The sequence below is a fragment of the Chelonia mydas genome, chromosome 3 (genome assembly GCF_015237465.2).
Source record: "Chelonia mydas isolate rCheMyd1 chromosome 3, rCheMyd1.pri.v2, whole genome shotgun sequence".
Lineage (NCBI taxonomy): Eukaryota > Metazoa > Chordata > Testudines > Cheloniidae > Chelonia > Chelonia mydas.
The window spans coordinates 131,539,685-131,566,432 of NC_057851.1; the positions used below are offsets into that span (position 1 = coordinate 131,539,685).

At 38.5% G+C, this 26,748-nt stretch overlaps 1 protein-coding gene across 2 annotated transcripts in view; it reads left to right on the forward strand.

Annotated features, from left to right (window-relative positions):
• The window catches only part of RYR2 (ryanodine receptor 2), a 699,456-nt gene that overhangs the window by 306,546 nt on the left and 366,162 nt on the right, over positions 1-26,748 (forward strand). For both annotated transcript variants that reach the window (XM_043544343.1, XM_043544344.1), the window contains 6 exons: positions 332-488; positions 11,967-12,131; positions 14,113-14,234; positions 17,724-17,907; positions 18,940-19,075; positions 24,255-24,350. In XM_043544343.1, coding sequence (XP_043400278.1) covers positions 332-488; positions 11,967-12,131; positions 14,113-14,234; positions 17,724-17,907; positions 18,940-19,075; positions 24,255-24,350 — 860 coding nt within the window. The remainder of the gene's footprint in view (positions 1-331; positions 489-11,966; positions 12,132-14,112; positions 14,235-17,723; positions 17,908-18,939; positions 19,076-24,254; positions 24,351-26,748) is intronic.

A 26,748-nucleotide genomic window follows, 5' to 3' on the forward strand; every position in this document is an offset into this window, starting at 1 on the left:
AAGCCTCCTGTCTCCACTTCTTTGGGACTGGAAAAAGTCATAATTCATTTACCTTTTTCTTTTGTCATAATACTTTTTATTAACAGGTTAATTTAAACATGAGTTTATTGTACCTCTTGGAGTGATACCGCGTCAGATAGCCAAAAAAGGTGTAGCTTTTTCTGTTAATACTGTACTATGACGGGTGGACTTTGACATTCTATGCCAATACATTAAAATGATTTTGCAACTAATCTGAATAATAATGAATCTTTAAATATGTTTGTTTGGTCTAGAACATTAAATTTTAAACATTTTGTTTAAGAATCCTCCTTTGAACTTGCTTTATTAGGTGGAGTGGAAGCCACATTAGATGGGGACAGCTATTCAGACTAAGACATATAACAACAGGGAAATATTTAAGCCTCATGGATGACAAGAGTCTTCTTCTTACGGACAAAGAGAAAGCTGACGTGAAATCTACAGCGTTTTGTTTTCGGTCTTCCAAGGTACAAAACAAATGGAGCATTAATGTGACTGGCAATGTTTGATTTCTCTTTTAATGAGCATTCAAATACATTTAGGGAAAAAATAGAGAAATGAATGAAGTTAAGGTGCCACCAAACATTCAATTGTGTTTTTATCCCTGTGGGCCTCTTCTATTATCTGCTTCTGTGTTCAAGCTTTTAGTTAGCCCAGACTCATTGCTGCACCTTAGGCTTTCTATGAACTGAATTACGTTTGTCCGTTCCTTGTGGCATTTATACATCTTCCACTATATGACTTAGCTGAATCCTTCCTATTTTTCTACCTTTTCACTATAAATAAGGAAATTCAGAATAGTAGAATTAATTCCAAAAAGCTATATTACATTATTTCGCTTGGGTAGTGCTGCTTGGTGGTTTTGTTACTCTGCTTACCCACTTATGAAAAATCTCCAGGTGTCTCTAACAATTTTTCTGGGAACTTCCGTAGTTCTTTCACTGTTTTTACTTCGTTTGGTGAGATGAGAGGCAGTTACATGATTGTTTCTTTTAAATTAAATGAAGAAATCCGTTTTATTGAATTAAACGATTTATCTGTGAATCTAATCTACATTTAGGTTAGCTGAAATTATGTATTCAGCATTTTTGTTTAAAATTTTTTGTAGGTACTTCAAATTAGGGAAGCGTACATTTTTTGTGTAGTGAGTGAACAGTTTAAAATGTGCTATGATTCAATTTGTGTTTGCAGTTGCAGCCTAATATCACTGAAAATTTTCATTTTCCAAAATTAGTACTTTTGTTAGTTTATCCTTTACAATGTTTGCTTTTTGTTACAAATTTTAACAATTGTATTAACATTTCTATGGGAATTTTCCTTAGACATTGTATAATTTCTTCCATTGTACACTCAGGGTCATAAACAATAATTAGGCACCTGAAATTGGGTATATATTTTTTGTGTAATCTGGCGTTGGGGATTTTTGGTGGCTAGATCTGGTGGCTATAGTTTGGGTGCTCAGACAATGGCTTTCTCTCTCCCAATTAGAAAAACATAGTGAAAAAGAGCAATGTGACAGTAGAATCCTCAGACATGGCAGGAAAAACAGTGAAATCCTGTTTATACAGAATTCTTAGGGGAATGCTTTAAAGCTTCAGATACATGATGATGATTTGGGTGGAGGGGAAGCTAGCTTGTGGGCTTTGAAAAAGTTACACTCTGGTTTGAGATCCTCCTCTCTGCTCTTGCCCCTTTTTGCCACTCTAGACATTTTACCCAGAGAAAGGGGTCCTGTGGTCTGATCCTGTATTCCTTACATGGGCAGAAATTCCATTTAATTTAGTAGAAGATACACCTGTGTGAAGGCTTCAGCCTAGGAAATGCTTCACGTGTCTTGATTCGTTAAAGTACTCTGCTTGATGAGGCATTTTAATCTTTGAGTTTCTAAGAATTATAACATCCAATTTCTTGAGATCTACTTCCTTTATTTTTAATCCAAGTGTTCAGTAAGCTTGCATCAGTTGTTATGAATGCAGTGTTTAAAGTCTGGCTGGTAGTTAGTAGTGATTTTTAAGCTATTATTTGAGAGGCAACCCAACTTTTAGAATCTTTGGAGGCCTCAGGCCAGAAGTTTTGATAATCTGTTATGTTAAAGAGGAGCATTTATCATTACTACTGTTACTGAAGGGCAAGACTGTGGCCCATCTTATGTGCTGGCTGAAGAGAGCAGTGGGGGCTTAACATGTTCTCTTGTGCTTGTGTTGACTATTACTGCTTTCTGGCAGCAGGGGGAAACTGGCTCCTCATATTTTACATCCCTCCCACTTCATGTAGGTGTGGGGGAAGGAGTCGTAACTAGGAAAAATCTGGAATCTATCTGAATTATAGTGGCACATTGGGGAGCATATGCTGCAGCTGGTATAGACCTGGCACAATTTACTCCTTCCCGGGAGCAGTAGAGTGAACACAAGGCAATTGTGACTCCCCTAGTCAGTCTCCTTCTGGGGCTGCTTCAGGGACAGCCCAACAACCTGCTGGAAAAGTCACATTGGGAGTTGACCTCTGACTTGATGTTAATTTTGTGATCATCAAAATCCATTTTAACTATAGACTGTGGAAGAGCTTGGGGAAAGACCATAGGATGTCTGCACTTAATTGCTGAAAATGAATTCATTACACTTAGTTTGCAACTCAGAACTTGTTAAATTAGTGTCGTGTTTTGCTGTGAAATAGAGTTGTCAGGCCTCAGATTTAGCAGTGGGGGAAAAATTAACCCAAAGTTTACAGATATTTTGCTCTATGGTATCAAACTTAAGTGTGGTCAAATCATAGCTATCCCAGAATGAGTTCTTTAGAGGAGGGAAGTCTGGAGTCTCTTTCCCCTGAATTGGAGAAAGCAGCTGAACTTTTGCTGTGTGCTCATGAGCCTGTACTACTAGTCAGCTCAGAAGGAATGTATCTGAGTAGGGCATGGCCTTGACTACCTCTACAGTGATGAACATCAACAGGAGGAATATGTCAGGAGAGCCAACTACATTTTTCCTACGGGGGCAGCAAGTCCTGTTCACCCTCATTCCAGTGCTTCTTTGGTTATAATGCCTCCTTCCATGACCTCAGAGGTACACACCGGCACCTCTGCAGGCAATAACTAACTGCAGGTGCAATTGAGAAAGCACTGTTATGGCTTGTGTCATGAATTATACACAGTACGTATTGTGGGGCTATTACAGTTTAGACATCAGGATCCAGTTTTGATTGGCAGAAGGAACTGAAAAAAAAATCAGAATATTCTCTCGTATTAATGTTCTTTAAACATCTTTGCAAAATAAAGAAATGTGATGCCCAAAACTTCATCACACATTAAATAGTTAGAATTTTAATTTGAAAATTGATATTGTGAACAACAAACAGCATTTTCACGTGGGAAGGATTATTTTCTGGAAGTCAGGTTTTTGACCAATTATATATTTTAATAAGAATGATCATTGTTAAATAAAACAGAATTAAAATGCATTATGTTTTTAAGATAGTTTATTTCTTCTTTTAAATTTACAACCATTTCTCCGCCTCCTACACCTGGGCCACTAATATATGTGAGATACTTCCAAACCACTTAGTTCTGATCCATATGTAAAGTTCACAGGCATTCAGATCAGTGGATTTGTTTTATGCCCATTTCTGTTATATACTGTATCTAAATTTTTGTCAGTTCCCTCTCTTTCTTTCTTTAATATTTCTCACAAACAATTGTTTGAGGTCAGTAATTCAAACCAATACTGATGCAGAATTCAGTATTCATCAACTCTTTTATATGTATTTGTTTATGGGCTGCTGAATGCCATAACTGCATCCTTTGATGTAGCTTGGGAATACGCAACTATACTCTACTAACAGAGGATTACAGATTCAAGACTAATGGGAATTTCTCCTATTTCTTTTGTGAGGTTGGTCAACATAGTAGCTTTTTCACCAGCTTGTGGAAGCTGTGGAATGGACATAGTCAAAGGGATAATCTCAAGTTTTCAGAGAGGGCACATTTTAAATAGTTTGTCCTGAGGTTTTAAAAATTCCTTTAAATAAATAAAGAATAAGTTTGGGCCTTTTTCTGCTCACTGTTGTGTTTTATAAGGATCATTGGAGGGTCCTGGGAGCAACATACCTAGGGCCACCCCTCCTTACATTTGTGTGCACATGCTGGCCTGAAGTGTGTTCAGTTTCAGCTTTGCCGCTGTCACTGGTAAATGCTCTTGCAGAGCCTGGGGAGGACCATTCATGTGAGAGTTCTACATGAGGGCGGGACACCTGACCAGTGACAAATCAGGGAAGCTAACTATATACATAGTCACAAGGCAAACAAACTGGGGAAAAAAAGAGATTTTCTATTTGAGTTGTGGTAAGCTTCAGTGGTGCTTGCTATAATAGCAAGAACAAATTTTTCAGCTGGAAATTTGATTTAGAAGTTGACTGGGGCTTTATAAGGGTTTTTTCCCCCAATCACAGCTCAAAAGAGAAATTAAAACTTCTATCCACTAGAGTGCAAACTGAAGATGTAGCTAAAGAATGCTGTAATTGAAAATCTGCCATGGGAGAGAATAGGGAAATATACCATCTGTCTATATCTAGATGCTTGAGGAGATGTTCTTCTGGCTGCTGTTTTAAATTCCCCAGCTCTTTAAGGAGTCAGGTGCTTGTTTCTAAACAGACTTGATAAATCAGAAGGAGTTCCGTGGTTTCTTAGTTAAATTGCTGGGTTGTTGGCTGTAGCTACACAGCTTCTTACATCCAAGGACTGGGTCTTAAACTCTGCCTTGTCAAATGCCATGTCCAAATGTGTAAGTGCCCCCATCAAAATGTGTAGAACAATGATCAACCTATAGTAATGAACTGAACTATTGAGTAAGGACTCAGGTATTAATGTAAAACATAAGTTTAATATAATTTTTTTCTCTTGAAATAATTTAAGCAAACAATTCTAATTGTCAATAAGGCTGATAGAATGTAGAGGTTATTGCCCTATAGCACACAGCTGTCTAGGATTACTTCTAGCATTTTCTATAAAAGAATAAAAAACTAATTCATGTAAATGCCATTTTTTAATCCAATAATTGATCATGTAAAGTAGATTTATTTTGATATGCTGATTTTAAAATTGCTGCATTCCTAACCCATTGAAAATTCTTTAGGGGGTACTTAGGCACAGAACACTGAGTACTTGGAATCCCGAGAAGTGCTTGAAATATCCTCCTCAGGACATGCTAAACAAAATACAGACGCTGCAGCAGACAACCCTCGTTTCAGGGAGGCTAAACACATACATAAAGGAGAATTGTAGTGGGATTCAGATTCTTGAAATGCATGGGGGAACTAAAATACATTTGGATGATCAGAAGTTTGGTTACTCCACAGTCAATAGAACACTGGAGACATGTTGGCAGGTTCTTAGTAAAGGAGGTTTGAACAGTCTCATAGGCCCTGTTTCTGCAAACTGTTCCATGTGGATGTCCTTTTGGCTTCTGGGAGCAGAGTCTGCCAGAGTGGAACTATTTGCAGGATTGCAGCCCTAAGTAAGTAAGCAAAACTGCCATAGAAATATGCCTTTTGCAGTAGTTTAAATGTGTGGGGTTTGTATATTGTAAATAAGACTTTAGCATTTTCTTTTTGTGTAGTGGAAAAATATCATTACATAATAAATATTCAGCTTTATCATGTTTCTTCTTTCCATACAAAAGTCTCTTCTTTTCTCCCACTAACTTTTAAACAACACCCCCTGATTTTTGAGGGGGCTGAAATATGTCAATTTTAATAAAATGCTGCATTATGATACACTTGTGAGTATTACGCATCCAGTCTGACTCTTTTTAAAAGAGCTCAGGAAATCCATTAAAATGTCACTTGAAAACACAAGTCATACTGTAGCTTTTTATTCATTGACATCTGATAGAATGTCAAAGTCAAAGGAATGCCACAAAAATTACGGGAAGGGGATGATGATAAAGGGTAAAATTCCAAGAGCAAAACTTAATTATGTGAATCTTTAGTATGCATATTGCACAGGCACTATATAGAAATATTGAAGTAAAACACCCTTTCAAGTCTAAGTAGGTTGAATCATGCACATTCAACACTGATATTAAGATACAATTATGTTACATTAGCCTTTAAAAGTACAAGGTGGTATGCACAGAAAAAGACCTGTATTTATGTGATTTCCTTTTCGGGAGAATTGTTCACCAGGCTCAATTTTGGAAGATTCTGTTAGAATTGTTTGAATTGACAACTAAAATTGTCCAGTTAAGATAGGTTTATGGTTGCTTTACTACACTGGAGTGGAGCATACCAGTGAATTAGAGACTAAGGTGCCACAAGTACTCCTTTTCTTTTTGCGAATACAGACTAACACAGCTGTTACTCTGAAAAATGTCACAAGTGTGATTTCAGTACGGTGGAGATATAACTATGCAGAGCTCTTGCTTTATAAGTGTAATAAAGTTAATCACACTGGGGAAAATGTCCAGTTGGGGGAGGGGGGAAAGAGGGAAATAGCATATGATCATGTAATTAAGGGCTGTATCATTACAGATAAAGTGGCGTGGGGTCCTTCATAATGTGGAGATTGTCCCAGCAGGCATCATACCACTACCAAATCATAGTGTGATAATTTCAACCTTTTCTCTGACAGCGATGAGATGGTTTATATTAGATCATATGATGAGTCCTCTGAACCTGTTTAAACTGTCTGCGTATGTATTACCAGGAAGGCATCGTCCTGCTCTGACTTTCCCTGGAGCACCCTGCAGTTTCCTCTTACCCTCATGTGCAGCCCAGCACACAACTGTCTCCTCTCTGCCATGCCACTTCCACTTTCCCCTATACCCATGCCTCCTCTCACATCTCCTCCTTTCCAGTTTCCCATCTACCACAGTCCATCCTTCACTCCCTAGCTTTCCTAGCCTCTATATTCTTCACACAACATCATGCTGTCTATAGAATTCAAAATACTATAAAATTGATATAGGCATGACCTATATGGGGCAATAGCTGATGGTCCCAGAGTGCCTTGTAACACTGATAACAATTATGGAAAGAGTTAAGCTGAATGTGTTTCAGTTCATTCTAAACAAAAACTTGACTTGTTTGTTAGTTGCCAAGGAAAGTTCTTTGGATTGAGGTGGGGACTGAGATCGTGCTTTTCACATTGTCAGCATGCAACCTTACACAGTAAGTGAATGATGTTAACCATTGTTGTAGCTTCCACTCCACCTCAGATATGTTCTAGCCGTGTCTTTATTCTCTATAACAATTGGATATTTGTTAAAGAAAGTACTGAATATTTTAATTTAAACTTTCCGTTCCCTTTCCATATATATCATGTTAAGATGATACTTTACAGAGTACGTTTATTAATACACATTTTGAATTAACAAAACAATGCAGTGAGTGTTATAATACCCTATGTTAGTAGGGACAAATGTAAATATATTTTTTCTACCATAGTTACCCATGTTCAGTGGAGCCCTGTCCTCTTTATAGTACTGATTTTATCTGTTTCTGGACATCAGAACCTGAGATGGCCACTCTTTCAAACTGTGGTTTTGTTAGAAGTTTTCCACCTTTTGTCCACAGGAGAGAGACAAAAACTTCCTATGCTTAAAGTTTGTAGTAAAGTCTTAGAGAAGCCAAACTGAAAAAGACAATCTTAGATTGTGGAAGTACAGCATACTAACATGGATAAATGCCTCTAGTTAAAAAAGACTAGTGCTTTTTGGCAATTCAGAAGCTTGAAATCAGCTTCTCATTTGTTCAAGTAACAGTGGGACCTAATGTGGTGATTACTGCATCAGTATTTGCACACAACTTGCTACCTTGCCTGCTGTGTGGAGAAAGGGGTTTCCAATGCCAGAGCTTGCGCCTTTAAAGCCTTCCGCCCTTACATTCCAAGGGGGTGCATCAGGGCTGCAAAGCTGACCAACACCACCTTTTTACAGCAGGTTCTGACCTTGTTTCCCCCTCATCCCCACCACCATAAAGCACTACTGCCTTCCTCCAGCAAGCCTGAACAAAGGCCCCCCTGCTTACAGTGCAGGGCAGTCATTTGTTCAAGTAACAATGGGACCTGATGTGGTGATTCTTGCATCAGTATTTGCACACAGCTTCCTATTATAAAAGCTTTCACATTTTTACATTTTTGTTATCTCCACGTATTTGTATTACATTTTAAAATAATGTAATGTAATACAACACTAAGAGACATGATATGAACAAATAATATATCTATAGCAAACATCCATGAATTAATTATGAGCTAAAAGTATATTTCTACAATCAGTATCAGATGCATGAACAAGTCAACTATTACAATATATCAAATAATTGGCTGGAGGAAGAAAAGAATTTAAATCACCCCAGGAATTCAAACAGAGCAAGATTAAAATCTGCATCAAAAGCAATTTAATAAAGTGAATCAATGAATATATTTTCTTAGGATGCCTAATGTTACCAAACTTAAGTTTAAGAATTCTCTGTGAACAATAATTTAGAACTTTTTTCAAGTGCTTCAGAATGCATTTATAATTTTTGTAGGAGGTAGAAATCCAGTCATATTTGTGAACAAAAACTTTCTGATGATACTCATGACTACTCCATTTACGTAAGCAATGCATTGCAAATCCCTCACTAACTTGGAGATCGTGTTTCTCTTTAATTCAAGACAAACATCTCTTGACAGCCTTCACTATCAAGCCGCGTCCCCAGACTGCTGCTGTTGCTATGCTAGAACCATTCTAGTCATTCCCAAAGCATTGGTGTGAAAGGGTGGAACAGCCAAGAGAAGGTTAACAGCTACCAGCCTGTCACATGACTCTGCAGGGGACTGAAGGAAGGGGCATGCCCTCTTTGTAGCTGAGCAGGGGTAGGGAAAGACCTTTGGAGACTGCAGCTGGTGTTGGTCAGGGGAATCGCTTTGTTTTGTGTTACTTCACGTTTTTGTGTTTAAATAATACATTGTGCCCACCAGCTGACACTTGGTGGAGAATACATACAAACAGTTACTACAGCCGGAAGACAGAAATAGATAGGGAGGCCCTGTTGAGATGGCTGGGGAAATGATGTCAGCCACTGTAGTAGCTGCAGCAGCTCTTGGTCCAGAAGCAACAACACAACAAGCACAAGCAGCAACAGTAGTCTCAACGGCAGCAGCAGCGGTTTCTGCTCTAACTGCTGGATCAGGATGGCTGGAACTCTCAGATGAGGGTGATGCCTTGGTTACTTCTGTATTGGGGAGATTTTCTTCACTAAGATGGGGCTGGAGGAGAACCCCGAGGCCTCCCTGGAGATCTTTGAACAGGGGGCAGGTGCCCACCAATAGCCCTAAGATGTGTGGGCCATCAAAAGAAACCCTGTCCTTGACAGGGAAGGCTCAGACTGCACATGGTGCTATGGAGGGGATCTCCCCAAAGGTCTATGGAGCATTGAATGCAGGCATGTGGACTATTTGGGACCAGCAAAGAAGGATATTTTTGCTAGTTATGATTGGAAGAATTTGTCCCAGACTCTTGGCTTTGAGCAGAGGCTCAACAGTTATGGGATTTCTGTTCTTGCTGGTTAAAGCCCGAGGTATGTTCCCCACAGAAAATTGTGGAGATGGTGGTGCAGGAGAAGTTTTGTCGTATGCTACCAGGTAACCTGCCTGGAGGAGGCAGCATACCTTATCGAGAAATTCCTCAAGGCAGAACTGGACTGTGGGACTATTCAGAGACCTTTTGAAACAGGCTCCTTCCTTGAGACTGAGGCTAGCAGTGGCTGGGGCTATGAGAGGATAGCCAGAGGTAACAAAACTGCGACTGGAAAGGCTCCCACTGGGCTGCAGGGCCTGCTTACAATCCGCCAGGTCAAGACTGCGGCAGACCCTGGCTCAGGGCTCGGGCTGGAGATGAGGGATCAGTGGTATGTAACCTATGAGTTAAATCAGCCTCTATCAAATTATTGGAGGGTAGCTAATGTAATGCTGATTTTTTAAAAAAAGGCTTCAGAGGCAGTCCTGGCAATTTCAGGCCAGTAAGCCTAACTTCGGCACTAGGCAAATTGGTTGAAACTATAGTAAAGAGCAGAATTATCAGACACACAGATGAACACGATATGTTGGGGAAGAATCAACACATCTTTTGTAAAGGGAATTCATTCCCCACCAATGTATTAGAATTCTTTGAGGGAATCATCAAGCATGTGGACAAGGGTGATCCAACTGATATAATGTACTTGGACTTTCAGAAAGCCTTTGACAAGGTCCAGCACCAAAGGCTTTTAAGCAAAGTAAGCAAACCCAGGGTAAGAGGGAAGGTCCTCCCATGGATCAGTGACTGGTTAAAGACAGAAAATAAAGGGTGGGAAAAAGTGGTCAGTTTTCACAATGGAGAGAGGGAAATAGTGGGATCCTCAAGGATCTGTACTTGGACCTGGCTGTTTAACATATTTGTAAAAGATCTGGAAAAAGGGGAAACAGTGAGGTGATAACGTTTGCAGATACAAAATTATTCAAGATGGTTAAGTCCAGAGCTGCCTGCAAAGACTTACAAAGGGATTTCACAAAACTGGGTGACAGCAGCGAAGTGGCAGGTGAAATTCAATGTTAAGTACAAAGAAATACACATTGGAAAACATAATCCTAATGATATAAACAAAATGATAGGGTTTATGTTAGCCGTTAGCACTCGAGATCTTGGAATTGTTGTGCATAATTCTCTGAAGACATCCTCTCAATGTGCAGTGGCAGTAAAAAAAAACAAACAAAAAACTAATAATGTTAGGAGCCATTAGGAAAGGGATAGATAAGACAGAATATATCATAATGTTACTCCATAAATCCACGGTTCGGGCACACTTCAAATAGGGCAACCAGAACTGCATGCAGTATCTCAAAAAAGATGTATTAGAATTGGGAAAGATACAGAGGAGGACATCAAAAATGATTAGACATTGAAAAGTTCAACTTAGAAAAGAGGGGACTAAGGGGGTGAGGGGATATAATAAGTCTATAAAATCATGAATGGTGTATGAGAAAATGAGTATGGAAGTGTTATTTACCCCTTCACAGGGATCACACAAAGAAATTAATAGGCAGTGGGTTTAAAAGGAGGTAGTTCTTCACATGGTGCTATTAGCCCGTGGAACTTGTTGCCATGCAATGTTGTGAAGGCCAGAAGCATAAGTGGGGTCAAAAAAGTATTAGACGCTTTCATGAAGGACAGGTTCATCATTGGCTATTAGCTGAGATGGTCACGGATGCAACTGGGTGCCCATAAACCTCCACCCGCCGGAAGCTGGGAGTGGATGAAAGGGGATGGGTCACTGGAAATTGCCGTGTTCTGAAGCGTCGGGCATTGGCCACTCTCAGAAGACAGGATGCTGGGCTGGATGGACCGTTGGTCTGACCCGGTATGCCTATTATGTCTCGTGTTTTCAGACACATAGTTGTATGCTGGAGCAGACTTTCTTGTTTTCTTTACCTGAACTACTTTGAGATCTGTCGTACTGGTGTTGCTTGTGCAGAACTCCTGCTAATTGAAGATTGAGTAGGATGAGCAGAATTTGTACCTCTGAGGAATGCTCTGCAGAGAGCATAGGCTAGTAAAACTGAAATCTGATTAACCAATATAAGGTCTGATTCTCCATTTTGTTTATACCATTTTATGCTAGCTCACTGGGATTAAACTGACTGGAAAATCAGATCATAGAATATAAAATATGTTCTTCAATAATGTTCACCTGGATTTTGTACAGAGAAGATCTTGCTCTCTCTCTTCACTCACGTATTTGGCTGACAAGCTAGTAGTTTTTATTGCTTCCCCCTTTATTAATCATTTTGGCCAAAATGATTAATAAAGGAATGAGGGAATACAACAAAGTCTACAGTGGGTTCTTGCAGTTCCTTCAACCAACGAAAATAACATCCAGCATTCAGTGTTTGTTGCTGTGTTTATTAATTGGGCTTGCACCTTTTTTCACTTTAGGAAAAATTGGATATAGGGATGAGAAAAGAGGTTGATGGAATGGGAGCATCTGAAATAAAGTATGGTGACTCAGTATGCTACATACAACATGCAGACACAGGCCTGTGGCTCACGTACCAGTCTGTGGATGCAAAGTCTGTAAGAATGGGATCTGTGCAACGCAAGGTAAGACCGTGAGTAAGGATACATTTCATTCACTCACAACTGTGTGCGACATGGGAAAAATTGAAGAAAATCAAAGGCTGCTGTTAATTTCTACATCTTCAATATTTTAAGCCTTCCTTTCTATCAAATATTAGGGGTTGTCTTCTAATAAATATAAATATAAAAATAAAATAAAAGTGTGGTCTTAACTTAGGTTAAAATAGCAGTGAAGACAGAGCAGTTTGGCTCCCCTAAGGGATTTTAACTCGAGCTGCTAACCCGTGTTGAAAGTCAAGTTGCTGTGTCTTCACTGTTTTAACCTGAGTAAGCTCTGTAGGGTTAGCTAACCTGAGTTAAGAAGACATCATTTCTTGCAATGGAGATCTATCCTAAAGTCTTGAAAATCAAGATGGCAGCCTGCATCAATTCCTTAAATTAAAAACTAAATCCAGCTACTCCTGTTAGTCTACAGCTGTTAGCTTACAAATGTTCTTGAATTTGATAGTGCTCAAAGGAAAGCTGTTTGGCTGATTGCAGGAAAGAACCATATAACCGTCTGAGAATGCTAACAGTACCATGTAGAATTCTGTTCTCCAGTGGTCTATAGTTGTGATTGAGAAAGCACTTGAACTCAACATCTGTGCTTTCAGGTGTGGGCAATGTTTTGAAATATTGCCTTTTGTGCTGAAATTTTTGATTCTTATTTTCAGTCCGGAGGTGTATTTTTTCCCCTAAAATATGATGATTCTATTTGTGGTTATTGGAGCATTGAAAAGGAGGAAAAAAGGTGCTTTTCACTCTTGAGCCATGTTTCAGATGCTATATTTGCACATTTTTTTTATTTTTAAATTTCTAACATGGCATGACATTAATTCTTAATGAAGAAAATGCCTGAGATAAAATAAACCCGGTGTTCACTGTGAATGTTTGTCTGAAATATCAGTTTATTTGAATGAGTTCATCAGATAAATGCACCAGCAGTTTGCCTTTCTGTGTTTAAATTTATCTTTCAATATTTAACAAGTAAGGTGGCAACAACAACAATGTAATATTATGATTAAGATTTTACACTCTCACACACTCAGGAAATTTGAAGTTATAATTTGTAGAGCAACTTGGACATGATCCAAAATGCATTGAACTCAGTAGAAAGACTACTACTGAAATCAGTGGGCACTGGATCAGGCCTACAACAGCCAAGTAATGGGAAACCATAACTTTGATTTTTTATTCTCGTGCATGGAAAATGTTAAGCACAACAGTGCATTGAAGTTGTTTTCTCATATGATCAACATAAACACAGCTCTGTTAAGAAAAGTGTTTGCTTTATGTATGTTGTTAGTATGTACAACATTTTTTTTACATGAAAAGTATCCCCAAACATTTACAGTAGAACATAGGTGGTGTTTAAGAATACGTTAACTGACATGGTTTAATACACTAGGTTTAATATCTTTAAAAACATAGTAGCTAGTCATGATCAAATCTAGGCTTTTCTCTAGTGATCCAGGGTGTACTAAGAAAGAGGGCCAGTAAAAGGGTTGGCATCCAGGGTCAGCCATTTCTGGATGTGGCTGAATTTTAGAAGGTTTTATGTGCAGGTGGATAAGGGGAAAGAGCTGATGTTCAGCATAGTTCTTATGTTTCCCATTCCTAATTTATTCCCATATATTTACTTTCCTATGGAGGTAAAGCCATATACATTTTGATATGACCTTAATGTGGAAAACGCTGACTTCTGATGGCTTTGTAGGTAAGCCTTTCAGAAGTGGTAGTACTAAAATTGTCATGGAACTGGACATGCTTTAAGTAATACCAGGGTATAACTGGGTACCAGGCAGTAAAATACAGGCTAATCTGATTTTGATTAACTTTGGTTTCTCTGTGTGTATTTTTGTATTTACTCCACCCCTCCCCTCTCACTACATATTTTACAAATAAGGAACATGGAACTTCCTTCTGTTTTTCTTTGCAATAGCTGGTCTTTGTCTCTGTCTTGCAGGCTATAATGCACCATGAAGGCCACATGGATGATGGTTTGACCTTGTCCAGATCTCAGCATGAAGAATCCCATACAGCACGAGTCATCCGTAGTACAGTCTTCCTTTTCAACCGGTTTATAAGGTATGTTTTACTGTGGTCCTTTTCTGTCGTCCTTTTCCTTTCCCATGTCCCACCCCAAATGATCATTGACATCACGGTGAGCAATTTAGCTTTGCAAAAAAAAAATAGACCAATATTTGCAATAATAGGCCTTGTAATTCTTTATCAACAATAAGCAAAGGGGAATCTGCAGAAGAATTACAGTCCGTTTATTTTCTCCATTTCTAATCTTCCCTTCTCTTTCAACCTTGATATAAATTTATAAACATGAATGTTGACATTAAGATTCAAACTAAACAGAAAAGAAAAATTTCACCTGCCAGAATTTGTGAGGCTATCAAGCAGGCCATGAGGTGCTTTATTTTCTAACTACAGTTAAAATGTGGTAATATAATATCAAATATAATATCAAAAATAATATCAACAAACAAATTGATGCTTTTGCCAGGAAAAATGAAAGAATAGTGTTGTTGCATAAAATAGTAGCAGTACAGTACAATAACTGTTGTAGATGGGCACCAATTATTGCTATCATCCTTCCTGCTTAGAGCTTTTTATGATTTTGTTTATTTGTTCTGATTGTGGGTAATAAAATATTGAGCGTGACTGAATTTTGGCTGATATGTTTTATATTATTCTTATTGCCTTATGACCAAACTAAGTGATTTTTAATCAACACTAGAGAGTGAAGTCATAAGCTTGCTGTTAGCTAAACCATGGCCTTCAAAATCATTTTGTGAAGACACGAAAGAAAAATAAAAAAATCAGTTTATTATCGTATATATTTGGTGGCACAAAATATAAGTTTTATTCTTATTTCTCCACTAAAATCTCATTTTACACTTTCAACTATACCACTAGCTCAAGGCCACTCTATGGATAGTTTGCCAGGTGTCCAGACTGCCTTATGCTGGTTAAAAATAAAACTGGAACAAGCAAAGCACTTTCGTCTTCAGACCTTGGGTTGTGGGCATGAATGTACATTCCTTCATGGTATATTTGCAGCTGCTAGTGTCCTTAGCAGGCTACGCCAGGATCACACCGGAGCCATGTCCTCATCTGCATTGCAAGATATCTGCCTTCGCTATCTCGTTACCTATGGGCTCCTTACATAGTTATGTAAGGTTAAGCAGGATATAGCCCTTTCCATCACACTATTTAATTGGAGATGTCATTTTTCAAATTCAAAAATGTTTAATTTAATTCCATTGCTTTTCTCCTCCTCCTTGTCTTGCTTGCCTTGCTGTATCATTTTACTTTGCAAACTTAGGCCCAGTTCCAGTAATGCTCTTAAATAATGCTTAAATTTACCTTCAGAGTAGCTCCAGAAGAAGTCAAAGGACCTACTCATGTGAAAATTAATCGTGACCTTGAGTGCTTTGCTAGATCAGGGGTTAAGTTCTTACTCTTTGCTGTAAATTTCAAACCTGGACAAATATGGATTTACAAATAAAACCTTTTGAGTTTTTTGGAAATGTATGAGGGATTCTGCAAAAACATTTTAGAACTTTTTGGGAAAATTTTTTCAGAGAACATATCCCTCTCCCTCCTCCGTCTTAAAATAATCCAAGAATTGGAATTCTAGAACCATTAGAATAGTCATGATTTCTGACATCTCCACCTACCATTTATATCTTTTAAAAAGATTTTATTTTTATTTCTTTGTAATCTCAATATTTTGTTGTAAATGTTTTCTTCTGAAAAACCTGAATCCTCCTCCTTCCCATCACACCATTAGATCATTATTTTACCGAGTTTTCTCCTTTCCACTATGCTCCCTTTTTTTGCTTTTTTGTCTTTTATGTTGTTATTATTTGTTTCTCTAATATCTTGGAGTGTATATAAATTGTTTTATCAATTAATATTTTGGCCTGCTGAGAATGAGAGAATTGTAGGCAACTCAGCATAGTAAACTTTCCCACTCTGAACCCTCTCTTAAATGGCACTGGTAAAAGCCTAATTCTTGAACCTCTTTGTTAACCCAATAGCTCACAAAAGGACATTCTTGTATTGTTTCTGACTGTAGCTGGAAGTAGCAAAATAATGAGTGAGTCTCATGCTGCTCCCTTCCCAAAGCCAAAAGAGAGCTGAGATATTGGTTTCAAGTGTGTCTGGCCTGGATCCATGTTCACCCATAATATATAGATACGCTAATTTATTGAAAACGTAAATCTCCATTTACTCATGATGTGACAGGCAGAAGTGCCTGCTAGAAGAGTTGCCTATTATGTGACATTCAAAGTAAAGAATGTAGAGTAAAGCCCTTGATAGTTTCTTTTTTGTGAAGGCTCTCTTAGAAGCTCCTAAGAATGCTATACAGGAAAAAGTGAGAGAAAAAGTATTGTTATGGTAACAATTTAAAAAATGTAGGTAACGCTGAAGAAGAGAAATTATGTAGAAGTACAAGTGGCATCCATATTTCTATTCTAACAACTCAGTTTTAGCATGATGTTATTCTAAGAAGCACAAATTGAATTAGATCATATTTCAAAGCATTATTTACGAATTTCTTTGAAGGAGCATGTTTCTTAGATTTCTTTTATGAGAATTCACCATTTTTGTGTATGTTGACATACTTTATTGTACTGTGCAGTAAATTGATTGTGTGCTATTTATTGAGATTTTGTTTTTGTAGCTTGGTTCTTTCTAGCTCACCCAGGTAAGTAAAACCATAAATTACTGTTTTGTCTGAAAATACTGTCGTGTATTGACTTTGAATAAGAGATTGCAAAAAGGATAAAGAACTATGATAGTTATTTCTGCCTGAGAGTTTCACATTGTAAAATAAATCATATCGTAGACCCCAACAAGTTGCTTAAAGATGTCCCCCATCTTTGACCCTATGAGCAATCCCGTTGACTTCAATGGCACTGCTCACATGCTGAAAGTTGGGTACATTCTGAAGAATCTTGCTGACTCAAGGCCTGGGACCTCAACAGTTGGTGACCTTAATAGAAAGATTATTGCATAGGGCCCAATCCTGCTCCTGCTGAAGTCAATTGCAAAGCTCACTTCAAAGGAAGGAGGAGCAGGGCCATAACAAGTGTTAGTTATGTTTTTGAGTTATTTACTGTAACTGAGATCCTTCTTTCTTCATTGGTAACTATTCCTCCTGCTCCTACAGTGATTCCTTCAGAATGTTTTAAGGTTCTAGCTCTTCATTTAGTATGTAAGTGACCTGATAACACAGAAACACTCTGAGCAGGTGTAAAAGTTGTGTTTCCTTTGTTTTGTCCATGGTATTTCCTTCATCACTCCAAATATGAAGGTGAAACACCAAGAAATATCTATTCTGGTTATTTAATAAAGCTGAATGGAACTGATATGAGTCTCCTTTACCAATTCTCTTTTCGCAATGCATTTGACTTATTGTTGGCAAGGAGGAAGCATTGAGAGGACAGTCTTAGAGCAGAGAACTCAGGTCTGATTTTAAAGCAGTGAAGAGAAAAAGAGACAATGACAAATCAATTCATTTTCAAAACTTAGAGAAGTGTTTGAAACTCACTTTAGGGGCCTTGATGCTCTCAGCAAGAAAGTGAAGTCTTCCACAGTTGACTTTCCCATTGAGTCAGTCAGTCTGAGCCTTCAGGACTTGATCGGCTACTTCCACCTGCCAGATGAACATTTAGAACATGAAGACAAACAGAACAGGCTAAGAGCACTGAAGAATCGACAAAATCTCTTCCAGGAAGAGGTAAAATTTTTTCTTTACATTGTTACTGTACTTCCTACTTTGTGTACGCCAGTAGGGTTTTTACCTGGTTTGACCTAACAATAACATTATAGGTTGCTGGGTGTCTTGTGGGAAACCCAGGTTTAGGAGTAACCATAGGGCTCAGTATGGTAGAGGGGACACTTTCAATTTTGAAAATAGCTTTTGGGAGGACATTTTGATATTAAACTATCTGCACTAATAGCATCATTTTGAAAATCTAATTTCTTTTTGTGAGTTTCATGGATGATTCATGTAACTGGCAATCTGTAATGCTGAGCCTAGTTTTAGTAAATTTCTATTGCAGTACATCAATTGTCAGAATCCAATCTGATAAATCATTTCAGTAATTTTTTAAAATTTATTTTTATTTTGAGATGGCTGCACATCTAATACTAGTTTTGCTTATGTGGGATATCCATTAGTTTTTTCGGGTCTGCTCTTGCCTGTGATCTGTACTTATTTGGATTTTTTGGAGGGGAAATTAAAGGTTTTATTTCCTTTCCCTTTTTAAAAAAATTACAATTTTCTGAACATCAGAATTACTAAGGTGCCATTCAGGATCCCTGAATTATGATCTTATGTTCTCCCCTCAAATGTAATTAGTAATTACTGTCATAAAAGACTCATTAGCTCCCTCTCTTTGTACTGGATTATGCCCTGATGCAGCAAGGTACTTAAGCACGTGCCTTAGTTTAAGCATGAGAGTTATCCCTCTTACTTCACTGGTGTCACTAGTAATTGATCTTGGAACTCAGGTATTTAATTTCACTTCGGAAGACTCATAGAGCAAATATGCTAGTAACAAAGCACTGTAAAACATTCTTCAGCATTTTCCTTAATAACTTCCCCCAGAGATAGCTGGCTGCATCTGCTACATATCTACTTTGTGTTTTACATTTATTTTTCTTTTTTGTCATGTATCTTTTTTTCTTGTCATCTTTTAATCTACATTGACGTCTTTGTACTGAAGAGATACTTTTTTCTCTGAAAACCTGAACTTTTTATTTCTAGGGTATGATCAACCTTGTCCTTGAATGCATTGATCGCTTGCACGTGTACAGCAGTGCAGCCCATTTTGCTGACGTAGCTGGGAAGGAAGCAGGAGAGACTTGGAAATCTATTCTAAATTCTTTGTATGAATTACTAGGTAAGACATATTATGGTTGTCTGGGATTTTTTGACAGCAAACTAATCTATTCAGGTGAAATGGAAATCTGAAACCAAAGACTATTGAAATTATCTAGGGACTATATTGGAGAAGACCTTCCATTTCAGTGAGTGTGGAAGAGTAGTTATGAATAAAATGAAGTGAGTATGCCTTGATTAAAGTAAATGGATATCTTGACAAATCCATGATTTTTGCATTTGTATTTTGCACATTGTTGGAAAAAAATATTTATATTGTAGTGTTGCCTAGAGGTCTCAGTCAACATTGTCAGGTTCTGTATAAACACGCATAAAGGCACAGTCTCTGGCTGGGGAGTGCTGTTTTCTGGATGATATAAAACTAAGATCTTGACTACCTGTGGTCATTAAAATTCCCATTACCTTCTTTGTAAGGGTCTTGGTGTCCTGGCCAAATTTTCACTTACATAGTAACCTTCTGTTTCCTGAACATTTCTCCCAATAATTTCAGTTGGATACAGTATTCTTCACTTTCTGTTCTGTTACTATATGCTGCTCCTGTTGACTGATTTTCATCCCAGAGGTGGCTGCTCTTCAGTTGTGGGCAAAATGACTATATAAAAATAAATCCTTCACTTCTAAACCAATGGAATAAACTTAAAAATCAACATAATAAACTGCATTTATTTTGCTATATTTTCCTGCCTCACCCATACTCTGCCAAAACTAATTGAACATTTCTTACCCTGTGAGCAGCTTTCAAATAGATGCCATTTTCTTCAAATAAAACAGACAAAACCTGCCACAGGACTGTTCCATTCTTTCCCTCACAATGTGGATCAGATAAAAGCAGAGATTTTGCTACATGAAATCATGTTGCGTTATATGTAGATCAGCACTGGAGGGGGATGTTGCACACACTTTGCCAGTGGGTTTCAGATATTTGCTGGCCACAAAGGAATGGTGAGACTCGGGAATCTTGGGTCTCATTCAGGCTCCAGAGGGGAGTGTTCTCTAGTGGGCACAGACCTTTCTGCCCATTTCCCCCCACCCCTCCCCAAATCATCCCTTCCAACTTGCCCCAGTCCTGTCTCTTCCCCACCCGACTCCTCATTACAGTCCCATTTTCCTCACCTCACCAGTCCCAGTCACTACTGAGGCATATGGGAGGTTTTGGAGGTGGAGATTAGGTGGGAAACTTCAGAGGATGAGGGGGAAAAGGAATAGCAAAAAGAGGAGGGAGGTCACAGTAGTTCTGATCAATCTTTTTGCAGAAAGCTGGTGGGATATTGTGTGGAGAGGGAAGAGGTGTCTGAAAGGCTTTTAAGGGGAGGGAGCTGAAGGATGTGAATAGGCAGCCAAGCTTGTGGGGATGAAAGTCAGTGGGGATGAAAGTCAGTGCTGCTGTTTGAATTAACAAGAGTACAAAGTTGTAATGGATGGAAGCCTGCATAGCATCTTGACTTTATTCAGAGGCATTTGGCATCAAGTCTAAAACGAATTGGATGTTGGGAATAAATGGAAAGCATTTTGTGGTGTAAAATAGAGAGCGGCAAATGCATCTTGGGAAGTGGGGAGAGTACTGAATCAATAGTGGAGAAGTGGAGGCTGGGAGAGGCAGAGCAGTCACAGATATCAATGGACTGATGGTCACAGAAGAGCCAGGTGAGGGCAGTGGACAGAGGGAAAATATGAAATATAGAAGGAGGAAGTGGATAGTGTTCAGAGAAAAGGAACTCTACTATTGAGTGATCAGAGAAGGAGCGCTCTTTAATGAAGACAAGGTGAAGTGAGTGGCCATTCTGATAAGTGGGGGAGTTGATCCAGGGCTAAAAGTTGAATGAGGAGAACAGGGTGGGGGAACAAAAGTCTATCGGGTTGGACAGAAATCAACATTAGGTCACTGAGAATGTGGGTGAGTGGTAGATGGTGATGAGGGAATGAGCGAGCATCAGGTGTCAAAATAGGGTATATGGTGGCAATATCGGAGAAACCAGATCTATCACTAATAAATGAATGGAGTGGCTACTACATATATTTGCATTTATGTTTTTCTTTGTATTACTTGTAGTGAGTGCTCATTTGGAATACTTAATCCCAGTGGCCATTCGGTGGTTTTTCATTAGTTTTCCTCTTGTAATTGTTTGTCTGCAGTGATAGTGAACTTTTCTGCAAAGGAGTCACAGCATGGACTGTGCCTCCTGTATCCATGCTCAAAATTTTGGCTTCAGCTGTAGCTGACTCAATCTGAGTAGCAATGGTTATTGCTTTTTCTAGTGTAAGTTGTGGTTCTAGAAGTAAGAGTTCCCTTACACGAAGCATGGTTGTTTTCTCAATGAGCTGGTCTCTAATCATCTCATCTGCCATATTCCCAAAGTCACAAGTTACAATCAGACTCCTCAGGGAAGCAACACGCTGGTGAAATCTGTAGCAATTAGCTACTACATTCACTTTTGACGCAAAAAAGTTCTTTAATGCTGTGAGTGCAGTCTCATATTTATCATCTGCAAGGGGAAAAGTGTAAAATATACGCTACCCTTCTGCTCCAAGGCAGTGGATTAGCAGAGCACACTTTCTTACTTCAGAAATCTCTGTAGCACTGATTGCAAGCAGATAAGTCTCAAACATATGGATCCAGGCATTAAAAGCAATTGGAGGCTCACCCGGGCTTTGCAGAAAGGGTGCAGGTGGGTTCAGAGGCAGAAGATCCCTTCCTCGTCGCCAAAATGTTGTAGCAACCAGGCAAGGTCCTAACAAACGTCAACAGGACTTTATTTTTAAAGTGGAAATCTCTTACCAAGCTGCTGCTGCACCCTCAGTAGCTCTCACTCCGCCTCCTCAACTTCCCCCCCTCCTTCCTGTTTCCTGTCCTTTCAGACTCCCAACAGCCAGTGCTCCCAGTTCTAATAATTACAAGCAGCATCTAAACACTACAGTAACATTAAAAATGCTATGGCTCAGAAACTCTCTGAAAAATGAAATGTGTAATCAAAATGCTTGATAGCCTATTAAATATACTAGCTCAAAACATGGTCTTATAATTCATTGTTACAAAGAATAACCCTTTTAAGAAAAAAGAATATTTAAATGAGTTAGCTTCTATGTAGAATGTGAGCGTTTGTAATTTTGATGAATTTTATATCTCAAATGTGTGATTTTAGGAATGCATCTCTTCTACATCACTTCTGCCATAATAGGCCATTAGGGATTCTCTGTGCTTTGTGATTAGTTGTGCTGGTTACCTGAACAGTACTAAAATTATCTACAGCTACAGCTGAATGCCTCTAAATAAAGCTTTAGTGGAACTGTTCTCTGATCACCATTTCCCACTCAGAGTGTGGGTGTACAGGAGCAGAGAAAGATGATTTGCCACAGACCATTAGGTTTTCAGCCTCTCTTCCCCTGCTTCCCTAAAACCACTCTGTCAACTCACTGGTTTAGTGATGTAAAGGATTAGCATTCATACCCTGGCCTTTCATGTCTGCAGCAGACCCAGCTTCAAATCATACTGAGGCCACAATTCTAAGGGTGTAAATGCATTTCCTAATGGCATTGAATCAATATCTCAAAACCATAGCGCAATATAACATAACTAATAACCAAACAATATTACTTAGCCCTCATATAGTGCTTTTCATCTGTAGCTCACAAAGTGTTTTAGGAAGTTATGCAAGTATTATTAGCCCTTTTTACTGATGGGAAAACTGAGGTATAGGGTGATTCGGTGACTGCCCAAAGTCACACAGTGAATCAGTGGCAAAGCCAGGTACAGACCTGGTCTCCTTAGCCCTTGAAATATACAGTCTCCCAATGTGATCAGCAATCTCTGTTGAAGAGAATGGCAGGGGAAGTTTCTGGTTAAGATTGATGCTTTGGTAGAGCTGCATGTGAAGCTTGCATAAGAACAGCAGTTTGCACTGTTCCACACTCTAGATGGAATTCTTAGTCCCTGGTAGGTTTTTTTCCCCCTGGGAAGAAGGAGAGGTTCTTCAAGTCCTGAAATTATCACTGTGTACTCCTCTCCACATTTACTTCTCACCATCTGTAGTTCCATTTCTGTCCAAAGATGAACTTTGCCTAGGGTTTTTTTTTTTTTGGATGACTTTAACACTACTTGTGATAACACTGTAAATGCTTCTTTTAAGCTATCTTAAGACATGATGTTTTGAAGAGTGAAGCCTTGTTACCATCAGAGACCTTTTCTGGTCTCCTTAATTTAGAGATAAGTGATGGTAGCATAATTCTTCCATTTAGAATTTATGTAGAAGTTCCTTTGTTCCCGATCAAATTTTTTTAATATCATACCTTTATAGTACTGTGAAGTACAAATCCCATAAGGGCAGAAAGTTTGACAAACATTTCCTGAACATAAAATTCATTGTCATCTTTTTTTCTTTTTCTTTCTTGAACATACTTATTTTGCCAGTACAAGGTAAATCCTACTGTCCCCTTAGGTTTGTGTGTTCCCTCTCCTCCTTTCCAATACCCTCCTGCTCCTCCAACAGTAATGCTATGATTTGTTCAGAATGCTAGGATTTGTTCAGAAATACCAGTGGACTTACTTTTTGTTAAAAGAAAAGGAGTACTTGTGGCACCTTAGAGACTAACCAATTTATCTGAGCATGAGCTTTCGTAAGCTACAGCTCACTTCATTGGATGCATACTGTGGAAACTGCAGAAGACATTATATACACAGAGACCATGAAACAATAAGCTATTACCAGCAGGAGAGTGGGGTGGGAGGAGGTATTGTTTCATGGTCTCTGTGTATATAATGTCTTCTGCAGTTTCCACAGTATGCATCCGATGAAGTGAGCTGTAGCTCACGAAAGCTCATGCTCAGATAAATTGGTTAGTCTCTAAGGTGCCACAAGTACTCCTTTTCTTTTTGCGAATACAGACTAACACGGCTGTTACTCTGAAACCTGTCATTACTTTTTGTTGCTTCAAAATGGACTACTTTGATATTCAAGAAGGGATCTAGGAAGATGACTGTTGGCTTTAGATAGATTTTTTTTTACAGTGATGGGCAATTTGATGATGACAAAATCCTACAAATTTTATTATTCAATAGAATCATTTGCCAAGTTGTTTTGCATCTGGTTGGTTGGATCATGGTTCATCACAGGAATTATGGGGTTTCTGTTATGAGAATTGGACACATTTATTAACTTTTTTTTCTGTTTTTCTTCTTTTAATAGCGGCACTTATTAGGGGGAATCGTAAAAACTGTGCTCAATTTTCTGGATCTCTTGACTGGTTGATCAGCAGATTGGAAAGATTGGAAGCCTCCTCTGGTATGTTTTTCAGTATTGTATCTCTTTTTCATCCCTCCCAGTTTCTTCTTCAAAAATTTATAAAGAAATGATCAAGCACTCATTCAGTCATACTGTTTTGAATTTTTTGTGCTGATGGGATAATAGATTGGAGTGGGGAAAGCAAGATTTGACCCACAACTTTCATTGGTCATCATTGTAGTTCTAGATATACTTTTGATACTCTTTTAATGTTTACTACTGTATAGTGATAAAAACTGGGTCTATCTAGAGATCTATGGATAGCAATGAATTAGGGTTGTTGGGTTTTTTTTCTTTTTCTTTCATTTCTATTGTGAGTAACATTTGAATTTGGTCTCATCCTTGGTTACCTTTTTATATTATCACCACCGTTTTCCAATTGAGGCAAACAGGACCTCAGCCCAAACTGTGAAGTTCACAATTTTATTTTTTCTGGGTTGTCTCTTTCACCAATAGAGTCTATAATTCCCTTCACGTCAAAGTCTATTTTTGTTCTAATAAGTCTATCAAACTATAATGGTAGATATCTTAAATTTATATAGTGTATGTTGTTCTCAAGAACCACGGGGTGTGTGCATCTGTAATATAGGCACAATTAGGTAACTGTATTTGATAAGTGAGAATATGATTGCCAAAGTCAGAAGCCTATTCCTGTTGAAAGGTGCTACTGGATTTTTAATGGGTGATTAAGACTTTTTTTCTTACAGTTCATGCAGAAGATTGTCTTCCTGTCAACAGTTTCCCTCAGCATGATATGTATGCATTGGTTTTATAATGATATGAGGAAAGGTGCCACCTTATGAATCGTTAACACGATTTTTGTAGTCCCTGAATTTCCCTTGAAGGTTTCCCAGCTAATCACTGTTCAGACTCAACCTTGCCCCGTTATGAGATTTTTTTATAAGCTTACAGTGTTCTAGAGTCTTTCATGCTTTGTATGATACAGACCTTTGTTGCTGGACTGGCTCAGACAGGAAGTACTCCCCAGGTTTATGTGCCTAAAATCACTCTTCAAACAACTCAAATACACTAGTGAATTTATTTCACTGTGGAAAGTAATGCAGGAGGCATTCTCTTCATATCTACAATAAATTCAGTGGAACCTTATGGAAAGTAGCTTCCTTCTGAAGAGGTACTACCACTGATATGCAAAATACATAAGCAGGATTGCTCACATGAATAGTCCCCAAACAGCATATCCTGCCAGCAAATCTTTGTGTTGGCTTTAAGGTAGGACTTTTAGTGTACAATACCTTCAAAGTTCATTGGTAGATTGGTTTCTCAAATAATATGTACATTGAATGTGTGGTTGTCAGAAGGCTCTAACTATTGGTTATGTTTTTTTCCTCATAAAGTACATTTGCCTGTTTTGAAACTCTGGTTTTGGTTATTGGGAATATTATTTTTATCAGCATACTTAAAGCCAAAATGAAGTTTTATTTTAAATGTGATACTGAAGAATTCTTATTTTTGTATTTTAATGATTTGGTTTTATATCTCCAGAAGATCTTGGCAATGCAAAATCTGGTTGTATTATGTAAATTGCAACAGTGCTGGTATTGGTCAGATTATCCATGTCATTTGGGTGATGGAGGGGGGAGGGAAAGAGTTTACCAAAGCACTTTAAAGTGGCTGATAATGCAGTGAGTATGGGTGCAGAATGCTACCATGAAAGATGGCCCTCAAATAAGTTTGTCAAAAAGGAGTAGGTCTTTGTTATACTGTTTATTTCAACATTTAAGGCTGCTGATTGCTTTTCAAAATAACAAAATAATATAATTAAAGCATTAATAAAAAGTCTAACTCTTCTCCAACCACTGAATCCCTCATGCATTTAAGAATTATCTTTAAGCACCTATGTCTTAAATTGAGTTTGCTTTCCTCAAATCCTTTTGGGTGAAGCTTACCCCAGTCCAGAGAGACAGTGTAAAAGCCCAAGAGGGACTTAAGTGGTGCATATGTCTGTTGTGATTGGATCCAACCATTTGATCCCATGTGCATCTAATACCCCCTGGATCTGGGAAATGACTGATCACTGTTCCTAGCTCTAGGGGAGTCTCATACGCACTCTCAAGTACTTCAGCAGTAGGAGCCCACAGTCTGACTCTGGAACCAGTGCCACAGCTCCCCAGAGCCCCAGTTGCTTAGATACATTCTTCAGAGTTCACTCGCTGTGGGAGCTCTGGTTTCCTAGTTATGCTCTTCATGGACACTGTGGCAGTAAAGCAAGGAATTACAGGCTAAGCAAAGGAATTTCTTATACACACACTTCTCCCTTGAAAAGCACAATCGAGTTCCAGATGTATGGAAAACAATGAACTGCTGAATGCAGTCCTCCTGAGTGTCCTTCCCAGCCTTCTTTGCCTGATTGTCTTCTGGTGGTGAAATAACTCAGGGC